Source organism: Carica papaya, chromosome 8 (genome assembly GCF_054855325.1).
Source record: "Carica papaya isolate Zhongbai chromosome 8, ASM5485532v1, whole genome shotgun sequence".
Taxonomy (NCBI): domain Eukaryota; kingdom Viridiplantae; phylum Streptophyta; class Magnoliopsida; order Brassicales; family Caricaceae; genus Carica; species Carica papaya.
In genome coordinates, this window is record NC_142316.1 from 2,353,602 (window position 1) to 2,377,334 (window position 23,733).

The following is a 23,733-nucleotide window of genomic DNA, read 5'->3' on the forward strand; positions in this document are numbered from 1 at the left end:
CCAGAGAAAATTTGTGAACGTGTTATCTTTTTGATGTATGTGAGCTCTACAAGAATATCATTTAACCATATAACTGCAAATAAATATCTGTACGATGTATTAAATGCTTTGCAAGTTGATAATAAATAAATCAATAATTGGGTTTAAAAAGGGAGTGGGGGCTTTGAAAAATATGAAAATTTTAAAATTTTAAAATTTAAAGAAGAAGAAGAAGAAGAAGAAGAGGAGGAGAGGATGAGTGGAGGAGGAAAGGTGGTGTGTGTAACGGGAGGTTCTGGTTATATAGCCTCATGGCTTGTGAAGCTACTGCTTCAACGTGGCTACACTGTTAAAGCCACACTGCGTGACCCGTGTAGGTTTCTCTTCTAATATGTTTACCCTTTTGTTTCTCTTACACGTATATAATTATATATGTAAATGTGAGGTGGTATGTATATGCATATATATATGTACAGATGATACGAAGAAAACAGAGCACTTGCTTGGACTTGATGGGGCAAAGGAAAGACTTCGTTTGATGAAAGCAGAGTTACTTGAAGAAGGGTGTTTTGACTCTGTGGTTGATGGATGCCATGGTGTATTTCACACTGCTTCTCCTGTCTCCTTTTCACCATCTGATCCACAGGTACTTCAAACATTCATCTCTCTCCCTCTCATACTTCTTCTAAGTTTATTTTCAAAATATCAAAACATATGTCAACTCTAAATTACTGTAATCTTTATTTCATCTCCTTCTCTAAATTTTACTAGTCTTTTGATTCTTTTAGTTTTGATAATAACAAGCGCTCGTAATGTTTCAGACAGAACTAATTGAACCGGCAGTGACAGGAACACTTAATGTACTAAAATCATGTGCAAAAACTTCAAGCATCAAGAGGGTGGTTTTGACATCTTCTATTGCCACAGTTCTTTACAATGGAAAACCTCTCACCCCTCAAGTTGTGGTTGATGAGACTTGGCAATCTGATGTTGATTTTTGCCAAAAATCAAAGGTTTCTTCCTTTGAACTCAATTTATAAGTATGCGAAACCTAGACAGACATTAACATGGTTCTGTGGGTGGTGGCAGCAGTTGTGGTACATGGTTTCAAAAGTACTTGCAGAGGAAGCTGCTTTGGAATTTTCAAAGCAACATGGAATTGATTTGGTTATAATGAACCCAGGATTTGTGATTGGTCCTCTGTTGCAGCCAACTCTCAATTTCTCCCTCCAAGTCATTCTCAAAATGATCAATGGTAGGTGTTCATAATTTCTTATTTGATCTCTTTTTAATATAAGATTATATATATATATACATATATATATATATTTATAAAAATTTCTTTTAACTACTCATTATCTCGTATATCAGATATTAGTTGAACTGGTTAAATAGTTGTTAAATAGTTATTCTGATGATTGTATCGTTTACGTAAAAGTTTAGGATGACTGTAAATTATGCCATAAAATCTGAAAGTATTATTAAAATATTTATTTATTAAAAACAGTTTTAATTAAAAATTATTTATTTATTTATATTTTTGTAAAAATTAATTTTTAAAAAATAATTTTTGAGATTTCAAAAGTTAATTGTTAGTGAAAGTAAAAATAATTTTTTAAAAACTACACATCATAACTTTTATATTTAAACTTATCAAAAGTATATTTTAGTATTGTTTTTCGTCAAAAATACTTTAAATAGTTATTTTGATAAATGTATCGTTTAAGTAAAAATTTAAGATAATTTTAACTTATGTTTGGACAGTTTTTTAAAAATAGTTGTTCACTAAAAATATTGTTAAAAATAATTTTTAAGAGTTTAAATATAAATTGTTATCGAAAGTGAAAATCATTTTCTAAAGTTACACGTTATAAGTTTCGTATTTAAATTTATCGAACGTAGATTTTAGTAACTAGTTTTTGTCCAAAATATTTTAAAATTTACACGTTAAATTGTTGAAGTATTTTTAAAATACAAAATTTAAAATCAAAAGTTCTAACCAAATGCACCATAATTCTCTTTTAAACTACAAAATTAATTTAAGGTTTGAATTACGAAATAATAAATTATTATAATATATCGAATTAGAAGATCAATTTTCTATTTCTCTAGATAGGTTGCTATTCCTTCAATGACTGATTCTACCTCTTAAGAAGAAGGATTTTCAATGGGATTAGGGTTTTTCGTTTCTTCGCTCACATTAGTAAGTTATTAAAAAAAAAAAAAACATTAAGAAGAAGGATCGAAAGATGGTAAACTAGAAAGGGATCAAGTTAACATCTGATCTAATTTCAATTTCGAAGCATGAAAAATTAATTTTGTATAAATAATATTTTTATAACTTCAATTAAATTGCAGGAGATATAGTGTTCCCAGGATCAGATTATAGATTTGTTGATGTGAGAGATGTGGCAAATGCTCATATTCAAGCTTTTGAAATTGATTCTGCTTGTGGGAGATATTGTTTGGTTGCAGAAGCTTTAGCTTTGTCTCAGGTGCTCCAGATTTTGCATCAACAATTTCCAGCTCTGCAACTTCTTCCGAGGTCACTTCTTCTTCTTCTTCTTCTTCTTTTTGATATATGAGTTTGAAATATTCAGTTTCCCAAAACAAGTACCAATCACCTCTTTAATTACTCACCTCGAGAAAAGGTGTTTTTGATAAATTGATGGCAGACTCTTCGTTGCATTAAATGCAATATATACAGCTCATAGAGAAAATATATATTTAAGTAACTAAATACTAATTATATATATGTATGTATATCATATATTATACGTAATATATACTCCTCTTGATTGATACAGATCAGGAGTAAACAGCGGCAATGGTGGCGGGCCAAGGTGTCAGATATCAAAGGAGAAAGCAAAAACTTTGTGTATCAATTTCATTCCTGTGGAAGTGAGTCTCAGAGACACTGTGGAAAGCTTCAAGCAAAAGAATTTCCTTTAACATTTCAATTATTATATCTAATAGTATCTTTTTGCGAAAACCCAATTCTAATAATAATATATATATATATATTTATAGAACAGTTATGTGAACCAACATATATATATATATATACTTATATGTATGTAAACATACATATAATTAATGATGGTGTAATATGCACACTGGCTAATTAATTAGTCTGTGGATGAGATTCTATGAAATTCATGTGTTTGATAGGTTTAATACGATTTGTGTGTGTGTATATATATATATATTATACACATATATGAAACTATAAACAAACATGTAACGTTAGATTTATTTTTTAGAAGAATTCTCTAAAGCTCTTAAATTTGGAGACATGTCTCATTTACCTTTGACTCTTTTTTCTTATTTTACCTACTTTGAAATATATAATATAATGAGTTACTTTATCTAGTAAGTAAAATATGCACGTCACCCCAAACGGTTAAAAAAATATTTACTACCAAATTTTGTGGTACAATCCCGGTATTATATTCAACCTATTTATTTTAGTATAATCTAATATTTTTTGCTGCCTAATATATTCTGTCAAGTCTTCTAAATGCTAATTCTGTTACCCTCAAATATTCGTCTCGGTAAAATACTATCTAATTCCTACAGTTTGCGTTGAAACCAACTGTTTATGACTCCCAAACACAATTATGCCCTCTTTACCATCTTGATCAAACCCATCCTATTCAGTATCTCACCTCCATTTTTCATGTCCCCTTTTTACCCAACAAGACATGTTCGGTCACCCCTCACACTCCTCTACCCTCAGCCATGCCTATAGTGCATTCATGATGTATCAAGCCAAAATTATGTACATAAATTCTAGATCCAAGTTGTGAGAAGCAGATTTAATTTAACTTATCGGTTGTAATGATGATGTTGGGTCCTGGTGACGGTCTTTCTTCTCTCTGAGCTCTCTTCGTATCAGAGCTCACACTCCGAGACGACTTTCTACTTATTTACTTACTTATAGTATATTGTTCTATTATGATTATTATCATTTTCTTTTGAGTCTCAAAATCTCAAGTCAAGATTGTTGCATAATACTCTGATAACCCAATATGTGACTTCTGCATAGGAAAACTCAATGTGATTTTCGTATAGAAAAAAATTAATTTTTATGTAGAGTAACCATTTGTTTTCTCTATAAAAAAGCCTTCAGTTCTACGTAGGGAAACCAAGTAGTTACTGTACATGAAAGTTTACATATTCGAGTGGGATGTTTATCGGCATAGATGACATTTATTGTGATAACTTGCTCCCCACTTCTTTAATTAATATTGATTGATGAAATAAGATTAAGATATTTATCATATTTTTTTAGACGAATTTTCTTGGAATGTAAGATGAGTGAATCTTGCTAAGTCTTTTTTTCTTAATATTGATATTATTTTTAGTTGTATTATAAGAAATACGAGATTCTAGATTTATAGTCTTCACAATTTGTTAATTAAATAATGAAAATTTATGAGAAATTCAACTTTTAACATTTTCACAAACACATACAAATATATATATATATGTTTACGACTTTATATGAATCATATTATAATTATTTTCTGGAGGTCCTGAGTGATATTATAATAATTTTTGTTGGGAAAATTAAGATTACTTATAATGTGTAAATTGCCATTTAATTTTATTCCCTTTATTATATAGGTTTGATTATGACCATCAACTATCATGCTTGAACCTGATTCGATCTGTGCATGTATTATTACGCACGAGAACCAGAAAATTTGTGAGCCCAACAAAAAGCTAATTTAATCATATAACTGGGAATTAATGTCCGTAGACTTTACTTAATGGTCTTGTAGTTTATCATAAATAAATCAATATTTGGGTTTAAAAAGAAGAAGAAGAAGAAGAAGAAGAAGAAGAGGAGGAGAGGATGAGTGGAGAAGGAAAGGTGGTGTGTGTAACGGGAGGTTCTGGTTATATAGCTTCATGGCTTGTGAAGCTACTGCTTCAACGTGGCTACACTGTTAAAGCCACACTGCGTGACCCCTGTAGGTTTCTCTTCTAATATGTTTACCCTTTTGTTTCTCTTACACGTATAATATATATATATATATATGAGGTGTATGTATATCTCTATATATATGTGCAGATGATACGAAGAAAACAGAGCACTTGCTTGGACTTGATGGGGCAAAGGAAAGACTTCATTTGGTGAAAGCAGAGTTACTTGAAGAAGGGTGTTTTGACTCTGTAGTTGATGGATGCCATGGTCTATTTCACACTGCTTCTCCTGTCTCCTTTTCACCATCTGATCCACAGGTACTTCAAACATTCATCTCTCTCTCTCTCTCTCTCTTCTTCTAACCCTAGTTTGATTTGTTGAGAATAAAATAAGATTGTAAGCGGTAACATGTTAATCCCTAATGAAGAAAATATATAATTAATTATTCAAGTCTCATTCTACTAATAACTTTAGTTTTAACATGTTAACCCTAGTTTGATTTGTTGTAATCTTGAACCACCGAATTATAATTTGTGATTGCAATACAATCTTATAACTTAATCTTATTTTTTTTTTTTATGAATTTAGTTCAATTTCGTACCATTAATTCTAATTTGTGATTGTAATGCAATATTAGAAGTTAAGTTAATTTGTTCTACTTCGTTCAATCTTGGATATTTGTATTGTGATTTGTGATTATGTTATAATTTTGGAACTTAATTTTGCTCTTTTGCAGAGTTGGTGAAAACTTGGATCAATAAAATTGTGTGTGACCTTGAAACTAGATCTTATCTATATACGGAATCAGTGCAGTCTTAGATTAGTAGATTATGATTTACGATTATTATGTGATCTTGAAATTTGAGCTTGTCTTTTTGAAGGCTAATGGTTTAGATCTAAAAAGCTGTTAAGCCAATAGTTTCGATTATATATAAAATTAAAGAGACGTATAACTAATTTAAACGAAAAAAGTTCATTTCATCTCCTTCTAAGTCTTACTTGTTTTGATTCCTTTGCTTTCGTAATAACAAGTGCTAATAATATTTTCAGGTAGAATTGATTGAACCGGCAGTAAATGGAACACTTAATGTTTTAAAATCATGTGCGAAAACTTCGAGTGTCAAGAGGGTGGTTTTGACATCTTCTATTGCCACTATTCTTTACAACGGAGAACCTCTCACCCTTCAAGTTCTGCTCGATAAGACTTGGCAATCTAATGTTGGTTATAGCCAGAGATCGAAGGTTTCTCGCTCTGATATCAATTTATTTATTTATTTTTTCATTTTTTTTAAAATAAGAAAATTAATTCGCTAGTTAACGAATTGTTCAACCAATTGCATTGACTTTATTCTTGGATTTACTCTAGGAAAATTTTAAAACTACAAATGTAATCTTTCTCAAAATCTAACATTGATATATACCAAAAACTTATTAAGCATATGCGTGTTCATACTTTAGGTCAAACTAAATGAGGTAGTATTTAGTCTTATACTATTTGTTCTTAATCTAGGTTGAACAATTAAGAATTTAAAATTCAAAAAAACATGAATGTTTTGAATTAGAATTTAAATCACTTTCTTGTACTCCGACTAATCCGAATTTGTTCCGATCCGATTCTAAATATTAACGTAGTAAAATTTTTTGTGGGTACAGCTTTATTACACGGCTTCAAAAATACTAGCAGAGGAGAGTGCTTTAGAATTCTCAAAGCAACATGGAATTGATTTGGTTGTAATGAACCCAGGACTTGTAATTGGTCCCCTGCTACAACCAACTCTCAATTTCTCTGTTGAGGTCATTCTCAAAATGATCAATGGTAAGTAGTATTGATTATATATGTATACATATATTTAAATAATTTACTTTTTTGTGATTCAAATATTAGTTAAATTTTAAGTAAAAATTATTTAATTTTTTTATAATAAAATAGATCCTAATATTAAAACGTGCTCGTATTGAATAATTGAGATTAGATTTGAAATGAGAAACATACCTGAATTTATTGCGAAAAAAATTTGCACGTCCTGCAATAGATTTTTAAATCAACACGTGATCCTTTAAAGCTCTCACACACTTTCTATTTCTTACGACGAAATAACATAGTAGAAACAACTCTTACATGTGATTTGAGAATCATAATCGACTATTTATATTATTAGATTTTCATTATTTCTAATTTCGTACGTTATAAAATTAGAAATAATATTTTTTATCTCTGCACATAAAAATAAAAACTACACTTTAACTTGATATATTAAGTTCTAAAATACTCAAAATTGTGTTAGATTACTTTTAACGGACCTAATTAATTTGATAAAATTTTATGAATAATAATTTACACATAAGTTCACATGATAAATCTTAAACCTAACAAAAATAACTTTAGAAAATGCTGTTAACTTAAAACAAAAATAGTGTGTGTGATAAAAATATATTTCGAGATTTTAAAAATTACATATTATAACTTTTTAATCTAAACCTATTAAAAGTAGATTTTGATGTTTGGTTTTTGCCAAAAAAAAATTTTGGACTTCATTCATTTAATTATAAAAATACTTTTCAAATAAAAAAACTCGGTTAACCGTATTTTAATTCGTTTTAAATTATAAATTTAATTAACATCCGAATTACGAAATAGTAAATTATATATTAGAAAAAAAAAGCTCAAATGATGAAATTAAGATTTGCTCTAATTTCAAGTTTTGAGGATGAAAAATTAATTTTGCACAAATAATATTTTTACAAATTAAATTAAATTAAATTAAATTTAATTGCAGGAGATATAGTGTTCCCAGGAAGAGATTATAGATTTGTTGATGTGAGAGATGTGGCAAGTGCTCATATTCAAGCTTTTGAAATTGATTCTGCTTGTGGGAGATATTATTTGGTTGCACAAGTTTTAGCCTTGTCTGAGGTGCTCCAAATTTTGCATCAACAGTTTCCAGCTCTGCAACTTCTTCCGAGGTCACTTCTTCTTCTTCTTCTTCTTCTTCTTCTTTACGTGTGTGTATATATATATATATATGTATATACTACAAAAATATACACTGCTCTTGATTGATACAGATCAGGAGAAAACAGCAGCAATAGTGGTGGGCCAAGGTGCCAGGCACCAGAGGAGAAAGCAAAAACTCTGGGTATCAATTTCATTCCTGTGGAAGTTAGTCTCAAAGACACTGTGGAAAGCTTGAAGCAAAAGAATTTCCTTTAACATTTGAATTACTATTTCTAATAATATCTTTTGGGAAATATTCTACACTATTGTCTAGCACAGTAACTTTCCTTCTTTAATTTGTTAATGTTAGTTGTTTTTATTTTCTTTTTGTGTTGGCTTTGTGAATCATCTTCTGTATCAGAACAAAGTACTAGTGGGTTGATGTTTTCAGCTTTGTATTAATTGGTGGTCTCCTTCATCCTCATAGTCATGGACTTTTTGGTTTTCTACTTATTGTTCTTGCTCTAACTTCTTTGCTTTACATGTTTTGTATGAGTTATTTCTTCCATTTCTGTTGGGATTTTCCTAAGGATCAATGCGAAACAACAAATGCTAAAAAAACTAGTTCCTGTTCTCTCAGGCCTTCCATAATGTCATATAAATCTAATTAGGGAATGGCGATGGAGCTCCTCGATGGGCCGCTTCTCGAGGCCCTGAGTCAATACGGTGGATCCCACTGGGAGATGATGAGCCCAGTGAACCAGAGAAAATTTGTGAACGTGTTATCTTTTTTATGTATGTGAACTCTACAAGAATATCATTTAATCATATAACTGCAAATAAATATCTGTAGGCTGCAATAAATGCTTTGCAGTTGATAATAAATAAATCAATAATTGGGCTTAAAAAGGGAGTTGGGGCTTTGAAAAATATGAAAATTTTAAAATTTTAAAAAGAAGAAGAAGAAGAAGAAGAAGAAGAAGAAGAGGAGGAGGAGAGGATGAGTGGAGAAGGAAAGGTGGTGTGCGTAACGGGAGGTTCTGGTTATATAGCCTCATGGCTTGTGAAGCTACTGCTTCAACGTGGCTACACTGTTAAAGCCACACTGCGTGACCCGCGTAGGTTTCTCTTCTAATATGTTTACCCTTTTGTTTCTCTTACACGTATATAATTATATATGTAAATGTGAGGTGTATGTATATGCATATATATATGTACAGATGATACGAAGAAAACAGAGCACTTGCTTGGACTTGATGGGGCAAAGGAAAGACTTCATTTGGTGAAAGCAGAGTTACTTGAAGAAGGGTGTTTTGACTCTGTAGTTGATGGATGCCATGGTGTATTTCACACTGCTTCTCCTGTCTCCTTTTCACCATCTGATCCACAGGTACTTCAAACATTCATCTCTCTCTCTCTCTCTCTCTTCTTCTAACCCTAGTTTGATTTGTTTAAAAAATAAAGAATGTCCCTGTAATGTCTGAATTCCAAATAGAAAAGATGAATAACTGTTAATTTTCGTATAATTGTCCCAAGTCTCTCTCCACTAATAACTTTAGTTTAAACTGTTGAAGTACAGTAATTTGAGCCTTAAACATGTTGGGTAAGTGGTACTTGATTTAGATAGTTAGAAATAACATCATAATATATGTAAATTTGGTGATTCTAAGTTGTTCTAATCTTAAACAATTAGACTGTGATTTGTGATTGTGATATGATCTTAAAACTTGATCTTATTCTTTTACCAAGTTAGTTCAATCTTTTAACTCTTATATTGTAATTTGTGATTGTGATACAATTTTAGAACTTAATTTTATTTTTTTACCAAGTTAGTTCAATCTCCAATTATTAGATTATAATTTGTGATTGTGAGACGATTTTAGAACTTGAGTTTATTCTTTTGTCGAATTTATTCAATTTGAATCATTGGATTATGATTTGTGATTGTAATGTAATTTTGGAACTTGAGTTTACTTTTTTGCTGAGTTGGTAGAAACTTGAATGAGTATATGATTTACGATTATGATATAATTTTGGAACTCGATCTTGTTCTTTTACGGAGTTGGCGCAGTCTTAGACCTCAGATTGTAATCTGTGATTACCATATGATCTTGAAACTTGTAATTAAACGAGAAAAATTCATTTCGTCTCCTTCTAGGTTTTATTAATCTTGATTGCTCTATTTTGATAATACCAAATGTTTCAGGTGGAATTAATTGAGCCGGCAGTAAAAGGAACACTTAATGTACTAAAATCATGTGCAAAAGCTTCAAGCATAAAGAGGGTGATTTTTACATCTTCTATTCTCACACTTCTTTACAATGGAAAACCTCTTACCTCCCAAGTTCTGGTTGATGAGACTTGGCAATCTGACGTTGATTTTTGCCGGAAAACAAAGGTTTATTCCTCTGAAATCAATTTATTAACATACATAATCTCTTAAATTTATCTCTGATACACCTAAAAATTCTCTGATATATTCAAAATTTACAAAATGTATGTGTATAGAATTTATAACTTTCTTATGCTCGAATTAATTCAAATCTGTTTTCATTTGATTCTAAACTAATAGTAGTAACTCATATTTATATAAAAATAAAATATTATTCCATACATATCAGTGTCTATATCTTGAAAAACTCTCTTATTCATTCTTTTCCAAATAATCTAAAAAATAGTTAAGGTAATAAGTTTAACAACATTCTTTTTTAAGCCAACCCCACTCCACGTCCAAATCTCCTCTCTAACCGAACCCGAAGAAACCCAAAAAAGGCCTAACAAGCCATAAATCATGCACCAGAGATCATAAACAACCGGACATCGCAGAAGCAGATGACAGCATGACTCTTCCGCCCTTTTGCACAAAAAAACAGCCATTTACCACAATCTGACCCCTAGTCTTCTACTTATCAAGCGTCAATATATGTTGGTCCATATAGATTTTATTACTTTCTTGTGCTCGGATTAATCCAAATCTGTTTTGATCTGGTTCTAAATTAATAATGACCCCTACTTATAGAAAGATCAAAATATTAACATAGTCAATTGTTTTGTGGGTGCAGCAATGGTACATTGTTTCAAAAATACTAGCAGAGGAAGCTGCTTTGGAATTCTCAAAGCAACATGGAATTGATTTGGTTGTAATGAACCCAGGATTTGTAATTGGTCCTCTGATACAGCCAACTCTCAATTTATCCCTCCAAGTCATTCTCAAAATGATCAATGGTAAGTAGCATTAATTAATTCATCTCTCTTGTATAATTTCCAAGAGTAAATTTTAGTTTTTTTGAATAACTCATTTTCTCGTAGTTCATACGTTACTTAAACTCATTAAGCATCTCTTTTATCAAACGTGTTATTTAAGTAGGAGTTTAGGATGGTTATAACCTGCGATATGAGCTTTAAAAGTATCGTTAAATAGTTGTTCACTCTGAATTTCTTTTGCTTAATTGTAAAGATATTTTTGAAATGCAAAAGTCAAGTTCAAAAGTTCAGCTATTTCTCTTTAAATTATAAGTCTAATTAACGCCTGAATTACGAATTAGTAAATAATACTTACATAAATTAAATCAAATTGCAGGAGATATAATGTTCTCAGGAGTGGACTATAAATTTGTTGATGTGAGAGATGTGGCAAATGCACATATTCAAGCTTTTGAAAGTGATTCTGCTTGTGGGAGATATTGTTTGGTTGCACAAGTTTTAGCTTTGTCTCAGGTGCTCCAGATTTTGCATCAACAATTTCCAGCTCTGCAACTTCTTCCAAGGTCACGTCTTCTTTTTCCTCTTCTTCTTCTTCTTCTTCTTGTTAGATCGGATAAGTTACAGCTTCAAAGGAAGCTGAAATGATGAGCAAATTTAGAGAGAGAGTCGTGGAGAGAGAGAGGACAGCAAAACGGGGCATAAGGCTTCAAAAGCCTCTGTTTGTCATATTGCAGAAAGATGATTTTTTGAGAGTAAAAAGGATAATTTTTATTGATTTGCACGATTACATTTATAAGCACATAGTTGTGATTGATTACAACTAAAAAACAAACAATAAGATTAAACTCAGAAATTCATACATACACACTGCATGACAGCTACGTAGGTTGCGGTGAAACATTTTCTTCACGGCTTTATTTGAATTTGAATTTGAATAAGCAAATTAATAAAATCATTAAAATCAACACTCCTACTTAATGATTTTATCACCAATTCCAACTTTTCTTTGCAAGTCCTCGAACTTAGGCTTAGACAATGACTTTGTAAAGATGTTTGCAAGCTGCTCATCAGTTGGGCAGCGTAGAAGGCTAATTTCTTGATTTTTCGCAGCATCTCGAATGACATGGAACTTGACTTTGATATGTTTGGTTCGTCCTTGCATGACTGGACTTTTGGTGATAGCAATTACAGACTTGTTGTCTACTCGTATCACAGTTGGTCTGTGTAAAGCATGCCCCAAGTCTACCATTACTTGCCTCAACCAGATGGCCTGATTTGAAGCCACAGCAGCTGCAATGTATTCCGTTTTAGTTGTTGATTGTGCAACTACCTCCTGCTTCTTTGAAGCCCACGAAAAAGCTCCTGAGCCAAAAGAAAATACATAACCAGAAGTACTCTTTGCTTCATCCATACAGCCAACTCAATCACTATCTATATATCCTTATAGCTCACCCCACTTTGGCATCGTACCATATTCTAAAATTACAGGTCTCCCGCTGGTACCTCAACACATGCTTAGTTGCTGCCATGTGCATCTGTTTGGAGCTGCCATAAATCTTGACAGAAGGCTCACTGCGTATAGCATGTCTAGCCTTGAGGAAGTGAGATAGAGAAGACTACCAACCAGACTTCAATAGATACCCTCATCAACCTCACTTCCACCTTCATCCTTTGATAGCTTTAGGTTAGGCGTTAATGGAGTCCTTACAGCTTTACATCTTTCTATTTTAAATTTACTCAGGATTTTCCTATCGTATTTGGACTGACTTAGGAAGATTCCTCCCTTTGTTTGATTGATCTCCAGTCCAAGAAAATAAGCAACTCGCCTTAGACTTGACATCTTAAATTGATCTTTTAACTGTTTCTTGAATCCATCTATCTCTGCTTCATTACTTCCTGTAACCAATATGTCGTCCACATACACAACAGTGAATATCTTTAATTCTCCTTCAATTTTGGTGTATAATGTAGCTTCAGTTTTGCTTCTCATGAAGCCACACTGTAGGAGATAACCATTCAATTTCTCATACCAGGCTCGGGGTGCCTGCTTCAATCCATATAAAGCCTTATGCAAGACATACATATGATCTTTTTTTCCTGCAACTATAAATCCCTTCGGCTGCTCCACAAATATTTCTTCCTTCAGATTACCATTTAAGAAGGCAGCCTTGACATCCAAGTGCATTACTCGCCATTGAAACAGAGCTACAAGTGCCAAAATGAGACATATGACTTCATGTCTTGCTATTGGTGCGAATGTTTCAGCAAAATCAACACCAGGTACTTGCGCAAAGCTCTTTACAACCAACTGGGCCTTATATTTGTTGATTTTACCTTCAGGATTTTGCTTTAGCCTGAATACCCACTTCACTCCGATTGGTTTCTTGTTTGCAAGTCTCGGAACCAGGGTCCAGGTTCCATTGTTCTCAATTACACGCATTTTCTCTTCCATTGCTTGAACCCACTGAATTTGTTTTCTAGCTGCTTCAAAGGTTACAGGTTCATCCACAACAAGGTTGCAACGTTCATAAATATCAGCAAAGTTTTTCATTTTAGTTGGCCTTGTGCTTTCCTCATCTGAACTATCACCATCTTCCCCTGCTACATTAATTGAGGTAGATGTTAGAGTTGGACTAGGTTTGGTTGTAGCTTCAATAGTTAAACAATCTGTTTCTATCTTTTTTTTCTCCCAGTTCCAGTAACTTGTTTCATCTACCAACACATCTCTCTGGATCATGAGCTTATTGGTTTTCAAGCTTGAAACCCGATATGCCTTCGCTTCTGCACTATAACCCAGAAACAAACCCAATTCAGCCTTCTCGTCCAGCTTTGTTCTTCTGTCATTTGAGACATGACAGTAGCAAATCGACCCAAACACTTTTAGATGCTGAGTTGACGATTTGATGCCGCTCCAGGCCTCCACAGGTGTCATTCCTTTTACTGCCTTCGTGGGTAGCGTGTTGAGCAGAAACACAACAGTGTTTACTGCCTCAACCCAAAGCACTTTTGGTAAATGCTTGTCAGCAAGCATGCTTCTTGCCATTTCCACAATGGTTCTGTTCTTCCTCTCCGAGACATCATTATGTTGTGGAGAATATGATGCTGTGAGCTGTTGTTTGATCCCATTTTTGAAGCAAAAATCTTTGAATTCACTGGAATTGAACTCAAGCCCGTTGTCTGTTCTTAGGCACTTCAACACAACCATATTCCTTCTCTGCCATGGCTTTAAATCTCTGAATTCATCAAATATCTGAGCTTTGTTCTACAAAAAGCACACTCAGGTCATCCTGGTGAAATCATCAATAAATAAACCAAAATACCGTTTCCATTTATTGAATTTTCACTCATCGGACTACATATGTCCGAGTGAATTAGTGCAAACTTTTGATCTCCCCTCCAATCTGTCTGAGTAGGGAATGCCTGTCGAGCTATTTTTTCCAACTGACAGACACTACAAACTTTCTCGGTAGCTCCTATGTTTGGAAGATCCTTGGTTAGGTCTTCCTTCTGCAACTGAAGTAACCCAGCATCATGATAATGGCCAAAATGTCTATGCCACAGCTTCCCTTCAGGCATTGTGACAACGTTTGCCTTTTCAACTACTTCTTTGAGCTTCAAGGAGTACGCTTGGTTCCTTTTTGGAATGAGAGCAATCAATTTGTCTTCGGGATCATGAATTTTACAGCATTGGTTCTTAAATAAAACTGAGTATCCATAATTAGTAATTTGATTTACATTAAACAGATTTTGAGAGAGAGTGGGAACAGAATTTACATCGGCAATAAGTTTCTTACCTTCCCTGGTTTCTATAGCAACATTACATTTGTCTTTTATGGATTCTAGCATACTATTTCTAAGTCTCACTTGGCCTGTTGTTGATTTGTCAAGTGTCACGAACATGGCTTCATTCTTGCACATGTGAGAAGTGCATCCACTATCAACGACCCAGAAGCTATTGTCTTCCACTGTCAATTCACTTGAAACAACGAGAATTGTATTACGTTACTCACTAGATACCTCAGTGACATTCACATGTTGCAGCTCCTGCTTAAATTGTGTTGCTTCCTGCTTTTGTTTTTGCCTACAAAACTTCTCCTTGTGGCCAAGTCTTTTGCAAAAGTTGTACACGAGCATGCATGTTCAACCGTTACTCCTGTGATTGCAGCTTATTGATTAGTTCAGCTGAAGATATCGTATCAATATTCGCAAATTCCTCCAATGCTGAGATTTTAGATTCAAATTTAGGGGGTAAATTTATAAAAATTTGCTCTACCACCCTTGATTCAGAAAAGTCATCCCCCAATAATCTCATTTTATTCACAATATCTGAGAATTTGGAGGTATAGTCCCTAACGGACTCATTTTCTTGCATTCTGAGTAATGCAAACTCGCTTTTTAGCCTCAGTAGTTTGATCTTCATGCTTCTGTCTCCTCCATCAAACTCTTCCTTCAGTTTCTCCCTCGCTTCCATGGGTGATTCATAGTTCATAATCCTAGAAAATACCGTGTCCGAAACAGTTGAGAAAAGGCAAACAATTGCTTTTGGTTTCTTGGCCTTTTCTTCCTCGTGTCTTTTAATCTGGTTCAAGGTGGCAGTGTCTTGTAGTGGTGTTGGGTCACTGTCATCTATGATAACATCCCACAAACCCAAAGCTTTGAGGTGAGCTCGCATCTTTATTGCCCACACATGGTAATTTTCTCCGTTAAATTGCAGAGCAGGGGTAGTTCATGAGGTAGCCATCGGGTTTGAGGAGTTTTTTTATTCACAGGTTACGTAGGAGAACTTAGATCTGATACCAGTTGTTAGATTTGATGAGTTATAGTTTCAAAGAAAGCTGAAATGATGAGCAAATTTAGAGAGAGAGTCGAGGAGAGAGAGAGGGCAACAAAACAGGTTATAAGGCTACAAAAGCCTCTCTTTTTTAGATTGCAGAAAGATGATGATTTTTGGAAAGAAAAAAGAATAATTTTTATTGATTTGCATTATTACATTTATAAGCACAGAATTGTGCTTGATTACAACAAAAAAAAACGATAAAATTAAACACAGAAATCTATGCATACACGTTGCATGACAGCTACGTAAGCTGCGGTGAAATATTTTCTTCACAGCTTTATTTGAATTTGAATTTGAATAAGTAAATAGATAAAATCATTAAAATCAACACTTCTTCTTCTTCTCCTTCCTGTTCTTCTTCTTTTTTTTTTTTTTTCTTCTTCTTCTTTTCTTCTTCCTCTTTTTCTTCTTCCTCTTCTCCTTCCTCTTTTTCTCCTTCCTCTTCTCCTTCCTCTTCTTATTCTTCTTCTTCTTCCTCCTCTTCTTCTTCTTCTTCTTTTTGATATATAATTTTTAATAAAAACATTTCAAAACATATAATCCGACTCAAACTCTAATATCTTGTAAAAGGAGCTTAAGGAGATATATATACATATATGTAAAATGTATAATACTTATTACTACAAAAATATACACTACTCTTGTTTGATAAAAATAGGCAAAAACCTATCTCTTAGTAAGAACACATGATCTCTTGGTAAGAACACATGAAAACATATCTCTTAGTAGACTTATCTATATGTATATATAGATATATATGCATGTAGTGTATAATATATATACGACATAAATATATGCTACTCTTGTTTGATACAGATCAAGAGAAAACAGTAGCAATAGTGATGGGCCAAGATACCAGATATCAAAGGAGAAAGCGAAAACTTTAGGTATCAATTTCATTCCTGTGGAAGTGAGTCTCAGAGAAACTGTGGAAAGCTTGAAGCGAGAGAATTTCCTTTGAGATTTCAATTATTATTTCTAATAATATCTTTTGGGGAAAACACAATTCTAATAATATATATATATCCAACAATTATGTGAACCAACATAAACATATATATATATTTCTATATATATATATATATATGTTTGCTCATGCATATAATTAATGATGATGTAGTATGCATATTAGCTATTTAATTAGTTGATATTTTATGAAATTCCTGTATCTGATAGATTCTAACTACATATATGTATATATATATATATATATATATATAATTGTTGTCAGTCTAATTCATGGAATTAATACATATAATTTATAAATAAATATAATTTTACAAGATCAATGTGTATAGCAACACATATAATTATATTAATTAATAATAAATTGTATAAAAATATTTATGACATAAATATTTTTTATAAAAATTCAAATTTTTGAAGAAACAAATCAATAAAAAAAAAAAAAAACTGTCTTCTTCTCCACAAGAATCACAAAAGCAAATTTTTTTTTTTTTTTGAGAGGGAGAGGATATAGTTTTTACTTTTTATATATTTTTTTTTTAATTTCTAGGTGAATATGATAACTAACAATTTTTGAATTTTAAGTAGTGCTTTTTAGGCAGTGACTATTAATAATTAATGATTAATTAATTATTAATTTAAATCGGGGCAGATCCTATCATTTGTGATTCACTCGATTAAATTCAATATACATATTTGAAATGTAATACCCAGATCCGAAAATTGACCAGCGATGAAATTTTTTATTTTATTTATTATAAAAAAATTAGAAAATAATTAATTTAATTTTTTTAAATTTAATTTTATTAAATTTTTGAAAAAATATGAATTAGGGACGAAATTAAAAATAATTTTGAGGAAAATGAGTAAAATTTTGAGTTCATGGGGTGTTTTTGAAAGAAAATTTGAAAACATAAGGTTAAAATGCAAAAAAAAAAAAGTTTGGGTACGTGGGACGACCCAATCAGTAGCCCTATCGAACCAGAGCACGCTGCGTGACAACCTTGCTGGCATCGGGACCACGCAAGAAGCTACACGAGTGATCTGCGTGTCCGACGATCCGATGCTCTAAATCTCATCTCGCGCACGTAAACGGTCCAGATGCATTCCCTCTTTAGACACGATCGAACGATCATATTCAATCTAATCGTATAACTCAGATTTATTTCCCGAATAATATAAATTCGATGGACAAGATAGTATCACGTATCCCAGAATAGATACCCCAGATCGACACAAGATGAGTATTTAAACATCGCGTTCTAGGAAATCCTAAACTTAGCTGCACCTGCCCTCGCTGGAGAAGAAGAACCAAATGCTGGAGAAGGAGACGGACCAATTGTAACACCCAAGAATTCTTTGTTATTATTATTATTTTATTTTATTTTAATTTATTCTATATAAATATAATTAAGTATTAATAGAATTTAATTTATTTTAATAGAAATAATAATTATAATGGGTAAAAAATTATTGAGGGATTTAATTGAAAATAATTGAGAAAAAGGGGTGAAAATTTGGGTTTTGAGAGTATTTTTGAAAGAAAATTTAAAAATCGGGTGTCAAAATGTAATTTAAAAAATTTGTGCCATGTCAACTGCTCGGTCAGTAGCCTCGACCAACCAGAACGCACCGCGTGGCAGAGACGCTGATGTGGGAGGTCACGTGGACGATCCGCGTACGTGCAATCGAACGGTTGAGATCTGTTCCCGCATGCACGGATGGCCCAGATCAAAAACGCGCACGGACAGCCCAGATTGCACGCTCACGGATGGCCCAGATTGCATGCACACGAACGGTCCATATTGAATCGCGCACGGATGGCCCAGATTACATCGCGATGAACGACCCAGATTCATTTCCTATTTAATTGCGATAGAACGGTCCAGACTGAATTGCGATGGACGGCTCAAATTAAAAGTGGATGGTTATAAATAATCTCATCCGCAGCCAAATCCTAACCTTAGCCGCCAAAGCCCCTCGCCGCAGAAGACAGCCCAGCCGCTGGGGAGCTGACCGCTGTCACTGGCCGCCGCATCGGAGCAATTTTCGGCCGCCAAACGAGGTAAAAATTCTCCCCTTTGCTCAGAATTCGATTCTACACCCACCTATGGCCAAATCGGAGCTAAAACACCAGCCAATTGGCCGAAAAATACCGTCGAAGCCCAGCAGCATTGCCGCTGGTTGTCTCAGTTTTTGCCTCCGATGAGGCCCTTTCCGATTCCCAAGAAAGAGAATTGTATTCAAGAGATTTCGATAGTCCGAGACTTTCTAGATGTGTTTTCAGACGAACTATCTGAACTACCAGTGGACAGGGAAGTCGAGTTCACAATAGATCTATAGCCAGACACTCAGCCTATTTCAGTTGCTCCTTACCGCATGAGCTGCGTTGAGATGGAGGAGCTGAGAAAACAAATCACTGAATTGCAAGACAGTGATTTTATCAGACACAGTATGTCTCTTTGGGGTGCCGAAGTCACTTTTGCCAGGAAGGGAGATGGAACGTTGAGACTATGTATTGATTACAGAGGATTGGACATGGTCACAATCAAGAACAAATATCCCCTTCCAAGAATTGATGACCTCTTCGATCAGCTGCAGGGTGCGCAAATCTTCTCTAAAATAAATCTGCGATCAGGTTACCATCATGTGAAAATAAGGGCTAAAGAAATCCCTAAGATGACTTTTCGAACCAGGTACAGACACTATGAGTTCCTGGTCATGCCATTCGGGCTAAGCAATGCCCTAGCTATCTTTATGTATCTGATGAACAGGGTCTTTAGACAATTCCTAGATCAATTTGTTATCGTGTTTATCGATGACATCCTACTCTACTCAAAAAGTAGGGAAAAACATGTTCACCATTTAGCCTAGGTTTTACAGATTCTTAGAAGAAAGAAGCTGTATGTAAAGTTGAGTAAGTATGGATTCTGGCTTGAGCAGATCGCCTTCCTAAGGACACATCATATTAAAAGATAGAGTATCAGTGAATCTCAAAAAGGTCGAAGTGGTACTCGGTTGAAAGAAATTGACATCAGTTAAGGAAATCTGTAGCTTTCTGATAATGGTGGGCTATTACCGCAGGTTCGTCGAAGGATTTTCCAGTCTAGTGGCTCCCCTAACCCAACTCATAAAGAAGAATGTCAAGTTTGAGTGGAATGAGAACTGTGAAAGAAGTTTTTCAGAATTAAAGAAGCGGCTGACTACTGCACCCGTGTTGGCCTTACCCAGTGGATCGAGGGGATATACAATTTATAGTGATGCCTCATATCTAGGCCTGGGTTATGTTCTAATGCAGCATGAAAAAGTCATAGCCTATGGGTCCAGACAGTTAAAGAATCATGAGAAGAATTATCCCACCCATGACTTAGAGCTTGCCGCAATCATACACGCCTTGAAAATTTGGCGCCATTATTTATATGCAGAGACCTTTAAGATCTATACCGATCATAAGAGTTTGAAACACATATGCACTCAAAAGGATCTCAATATGCATCAGAGAAGGTGGATAGAACTTCTTAAGGACTATGATTGTGATATCTTGTACCATCCGGATAAGGACAACGTGGTAGCTTATGCTCTCAGCAAGAAAAGTGCAAGTATCTTAGCCCATTTGATGGTTTCAGAATGCAGGCAAATTGGGGCCACACAACAGGTTCGACTTCAGGACTTAAAGAGAGTCACATGTTTGGGCAATTTGACCGTCCAGCCCGAGTTAATCCAGAGAATAAGGGAAGCCCAGTCAGTCAACCCTGCCCTAGTAGCCCTCAAGAGCAATGCAGAATAGGGAGTTAACTCAGAATTTTGAGTCTCTGCCGATGGGTTACTCCGATTCCAGGACAAAGTGTGTGTCTCAGGTGATAGTGAGTTAAAGAGAGACATCATGATAGAGGTCTATAGCTCAAAGTTTGTAATGCATCCCGGAAGCACCAAAATGTACCAATGCATGCGACTCCGGTTTTGGTGGAGTGAGATGAAAAGAGACATAGTTGACTTTGTGTCTAGATACTTGGTATGTCAGCAGGTCAAGGCGGAGCATCAGTGCCCCGGCGGGTTACTTCAGCCTTTACCGATCGCGGAGTGAAAGTGGGAACATATCACCAAGACTTCATAACAAGGTTACCTAAGGCGCGCTCAGGACATGACACCATCTAGCTAATTGTTGACCGGCTTACCAAGTCATCCCACTTCTTAACCATCAAAATGACCGATCCCTTGGATAAGTTGGCAAGAATGTATATCCGAAAAATAGTCAGATTGCATGGAGTCCCAGTGACAGTGGTGTCCGACAGGGATCTTAGGTTCAATTCTCAGTTTTAGAGTAACTTTCAGCAAGCCATGAGAACGAAGCTGTCCCTCAGAACTGCCTTCCACCCTCAGACTGATGGACAATCAGAAAGGACAATCTGTACACTTAAAGATATGCTTCGAGCTTGTGTCTTTGACTCTGGGGGCCATTGGGACGACTATCTGCCCCTAATAGAATTTTCCTACAACAACAGCTACCAAGCAAGCATTGGCATGACTCCATATGAGGTGTTATATAGGCGTCCATGCAGATCGCTGATTTGTTGCGAAGAAGTGGGCGATAGAAAATTGTTCGGCCCGGAACTGGTAGATGAGACCACATCCAAGATAGTTAAGATCAGGAGGAGCATTCAGATGACTCAGAGCAGGCAGAAGAGTTACGCGGACACTTGGAGGAGAGATTTAGTGTTTGAGAAAGGTGACCGGGTGTTGCTCAAGGTCACTCCTTTCAAGAAAATTAGTAGGTTCTGCATGATGAAAAAACTGAACTCCCGATTTATTAGACCATTTGAAGTCTTAGACATGATTGGTACCGTCGCTTACAGACTAGTACTGCCTTCAGAAATTTCTAAGGTCCACAATGTGTTCCATGTATCCATGCTACGCAAGTACAACCCGGACCCCTCTCATGTCTTGGCTCATGAACCGCTTCCACTCCATGAGGACTTATCTTATGAGGAAGTACCCGTTGGCATTACGGACCGAAAGAACAGATTACTCCGCAACCGAAAAATATCCTTTGTAAAGGTCGTATGGCAGAACCACACGCTAAGGGAGGTTACATGAGAGCTAGAATCAGACTTTAGAGCCCAATAACCCCAGTTGTTCGATCAAGAATAATAGTAAAATTTGAAGGACTAAATTTCTTTAAGTGGGAGAGAGTTGCAACACCCAAGAATTCTTTTTATTATTATTATTATTATTATTATTTTATTTTATTTTATTTTATTATATGTAAATATAATTAAGTATTAATAGAATTTAATTTATTTTAATAGAAATAATAATAATAAAAAGGAATAAAAAATTATTTAGCGATTTAATTGAAAACAATTTTGGAAAAAAGTGGTAAAAATTTGGGTTTTAGGGGTATTTTTGAAATAAAATTTGAAAACTGGAGGTCAAAATGTAATTTAGAAAAATTGCACCATGTCAGCTGCCCGGTCAGCAGCTCCGACCAACCAGGATGAGCTACGTGGCAGAGACGCTAACACGGGAGGCCACGTGAAAGGGGGCCACATGGGCGATCTGCGTGCGCGCGATCGAACGGCTGGGATCCGTTCCCTCGCGCACAGACTGTCGAGATAAAAAACGCGCATGGATGGCCCAGATTGCACGTGCACGAACGGCCCAGATTGCACTCGCACGGACGGCTCAGATTGAATCGCGCACGGACGGCCCAGATTGCATCGCAATGAATGGTCCAGATTTATTTCTTATTTAATCGCGATGGACGGCTCAGATTAAAAGAGGATGGTTATAAATAATCTTATCCGCAGCTAAACCCTAACCCTAGCCGCCATAGCCCCTCGCCGCAGAAGAAAACCCAGCCGCCACACCGGAGCAATTTTTGGCCACCAAACGAGGTAAACATTCTCCCCTTGGCTTAGAATTCGATTCTACACCCATGTATAGCCAAATTAGAGCCAAAATACCGGCCAATTTGCTGAAAAATACTGCCGAAGCCCAGCGGCGCTGCCGTGGGTTGTCTCGATTTTTACCTCGGATGATGCCCTTTTTGATTCCCGTTCGATGTTATTTTTCCACCATTGTGATCACCGTTCCCTCCTTTACTGTTTACCGAAGCAAAATACCAAACCACAACGTAAGCTGGAGGAGCCGCCGCACCAGAGAGCCCCACCGCCGATAAGTTTTAGGTTTTTGTGTTTTTTGGGCCCATTGAGGGTCCTACATGTATTTTCTCACAGGAACTGGTGCAAGTTTGGCTGAATTCAGCCAGAAATGGCCAAAAACAGCCAACCCGACGTGAATCACCACCACGGGCGACGGCGCCATTGCCGGAGCAAGGGTGAGCCGCCGTGCCGGAATTGCAAAATTGGTCGAATAAGCCCTGGGTCTGATTTTTGAGTTATTTAGGACATATGTAGGTACTGTAAGCGCGTTTCAGTTTTCAAGAAAAAATTCAGGGAATACAGGGACTGCCCGTAGGTGCAGTGAAAATCCAGTTTTCGACTTCAAATCAGGTAAGGACCCCTCACCCTATTTCCTATCACGGGATTGAAGTCTAAATAAATGATAAAACTGTATTTTATACAAATTGAGTAGATATGTATAATTAATTACGGTTGCTAATGGAGCCCGAATCAAACATATTTCTCTGTTAGTTTCTGTTTGATTTATTGTATAGTTTTAAATGCATTATGGTATCTGGTTTATTTATTCTATAGTTTTGAATGTATGAATCACTGTTTACTTCACTAGTGCTTTATTTTGTGAATCTAAGATATGTTTCCCTTATTGGATGCACGTTGCTTGTTTAAGTATTCATGTTTGAATGGGTAGCGGAGACTAAGGATAAATAGGAATAGGATTGAATTGATAATTGGATAA

The 23,733-nt window shown here is 34.9% G+C and overlaps 3 protein-coding genes across 6 annotated transcripts; all 3 read left to right on the plus strand.

Moving 5' to 3' along the window:
• Positions 1 to 84: 84 nt before the first annotated feature.
• LOC110826320 (phenylacetaldehyde reductase-like) lies at positions 85 to 3,158 on the plus strand. 2 transcript variants are annotated; one of them, XM_088210412.1, is made up of 6 exons: positions 85 to 352; positions 456 to 625; positions 801 to 992; positions 1,069 to 1,234; positions 2,338 to 2,524; positions 2,787 to 3,158. In XM_088210412.1, exons 1-6 carry the CDS (start codon positions 235 to 237, stop codon positions 2,929 to 2,931), a joined length of 978 nt encoding a protein of 325 aa, XP_088066538.1. In that variant the 5' UTR covers positions 85 to 234; the 3' UTR covers positions 2,932 to 3,158. The 2 variants fall into 2 exon arrangements, with proteins under 2 accessions (XP_088066538.1, XP_088066540.1); XM_088210414.1 differs by having other exon boundaries at positions 1,072 to 1,234.
• Positions 3,159 to 4,812: 1,654 nt separating this feature from the next.
• Positions 4,813 to 8,603, plus strand: LOC148240346 (phenylacetaldehyde reductase-like). 2 transcript variants are annotated; one of them, XM_088210418.1, is made up of 6 exons: positions 4,813 to 4,958; positions 5,060 to 5,229; positions 5,963 to 6,154; positions 6,566 to 6,728; positions 7,690 to 7,961; positions 8,031 to 8,603. In XM_088210418.1, the coding sequence occupies exons 1-6, from the start codon at positions 4,841 to 4,843 to the stop codon at positions 8,121 to 8,123; spliced, it is 1,008 nt and encodes a 335-aa protein (XP_088066544.1). In that variant the 5' UTR covers positions 4,813 to 4,840; the 3' UTR covers positions 8,124 to 8,603. The 2 variants fall into 2 exon arrangements, with proteins under 2 accessions (XP_088066544.1, XP_088066543.1); XM_088210417.1 differs by having other exon boundaries at positions 7,690 to 7,876; positions 7,979 to 8,603.
• Positions 8,604 to 8,744: 141 nt separating this feature from the next.
• LOC110809308 (phenylacetaldehyde reductase-like) lies at positions 8,745 to 17,048 on the plus strand. Of its 2 annotated transcripts, XM_088210415.1 has the most exons (6): positions 8,749 to 8,965; positions 9,068 to 9,237; positions 10,054 to 10,245; positions 10,910 to 11,072; positions 11,428 to 11,614; positions 16,705 to 17,048. In XM_088210415.1, the coding sequence occupies exons 1-6, from the start codon at positions 8,848 to 8,850 to the stop codon at positions 16,847 to 16,849; spliced, it is 975 nt and encodes a 324-aa protein (XP_088066541.1). In that variant the 5' UTR covers positions 8,749 to 8,847; the 3' UTR covers positions 16,850 to 17,048. The 2 variants fall into 2 exon arrangements, with proteins under 2 accessions (XP_088066542.1, XP_088066541.1); XM_088210416.1 differs by lacking the exon at positions 10,054 to 10,245 and having other exon boundaries at positions 8,745 to 8,965.
• The last annotated feature ends 6,685 nt before the right edge of the window (positions 17,049 to 23,733 follow it).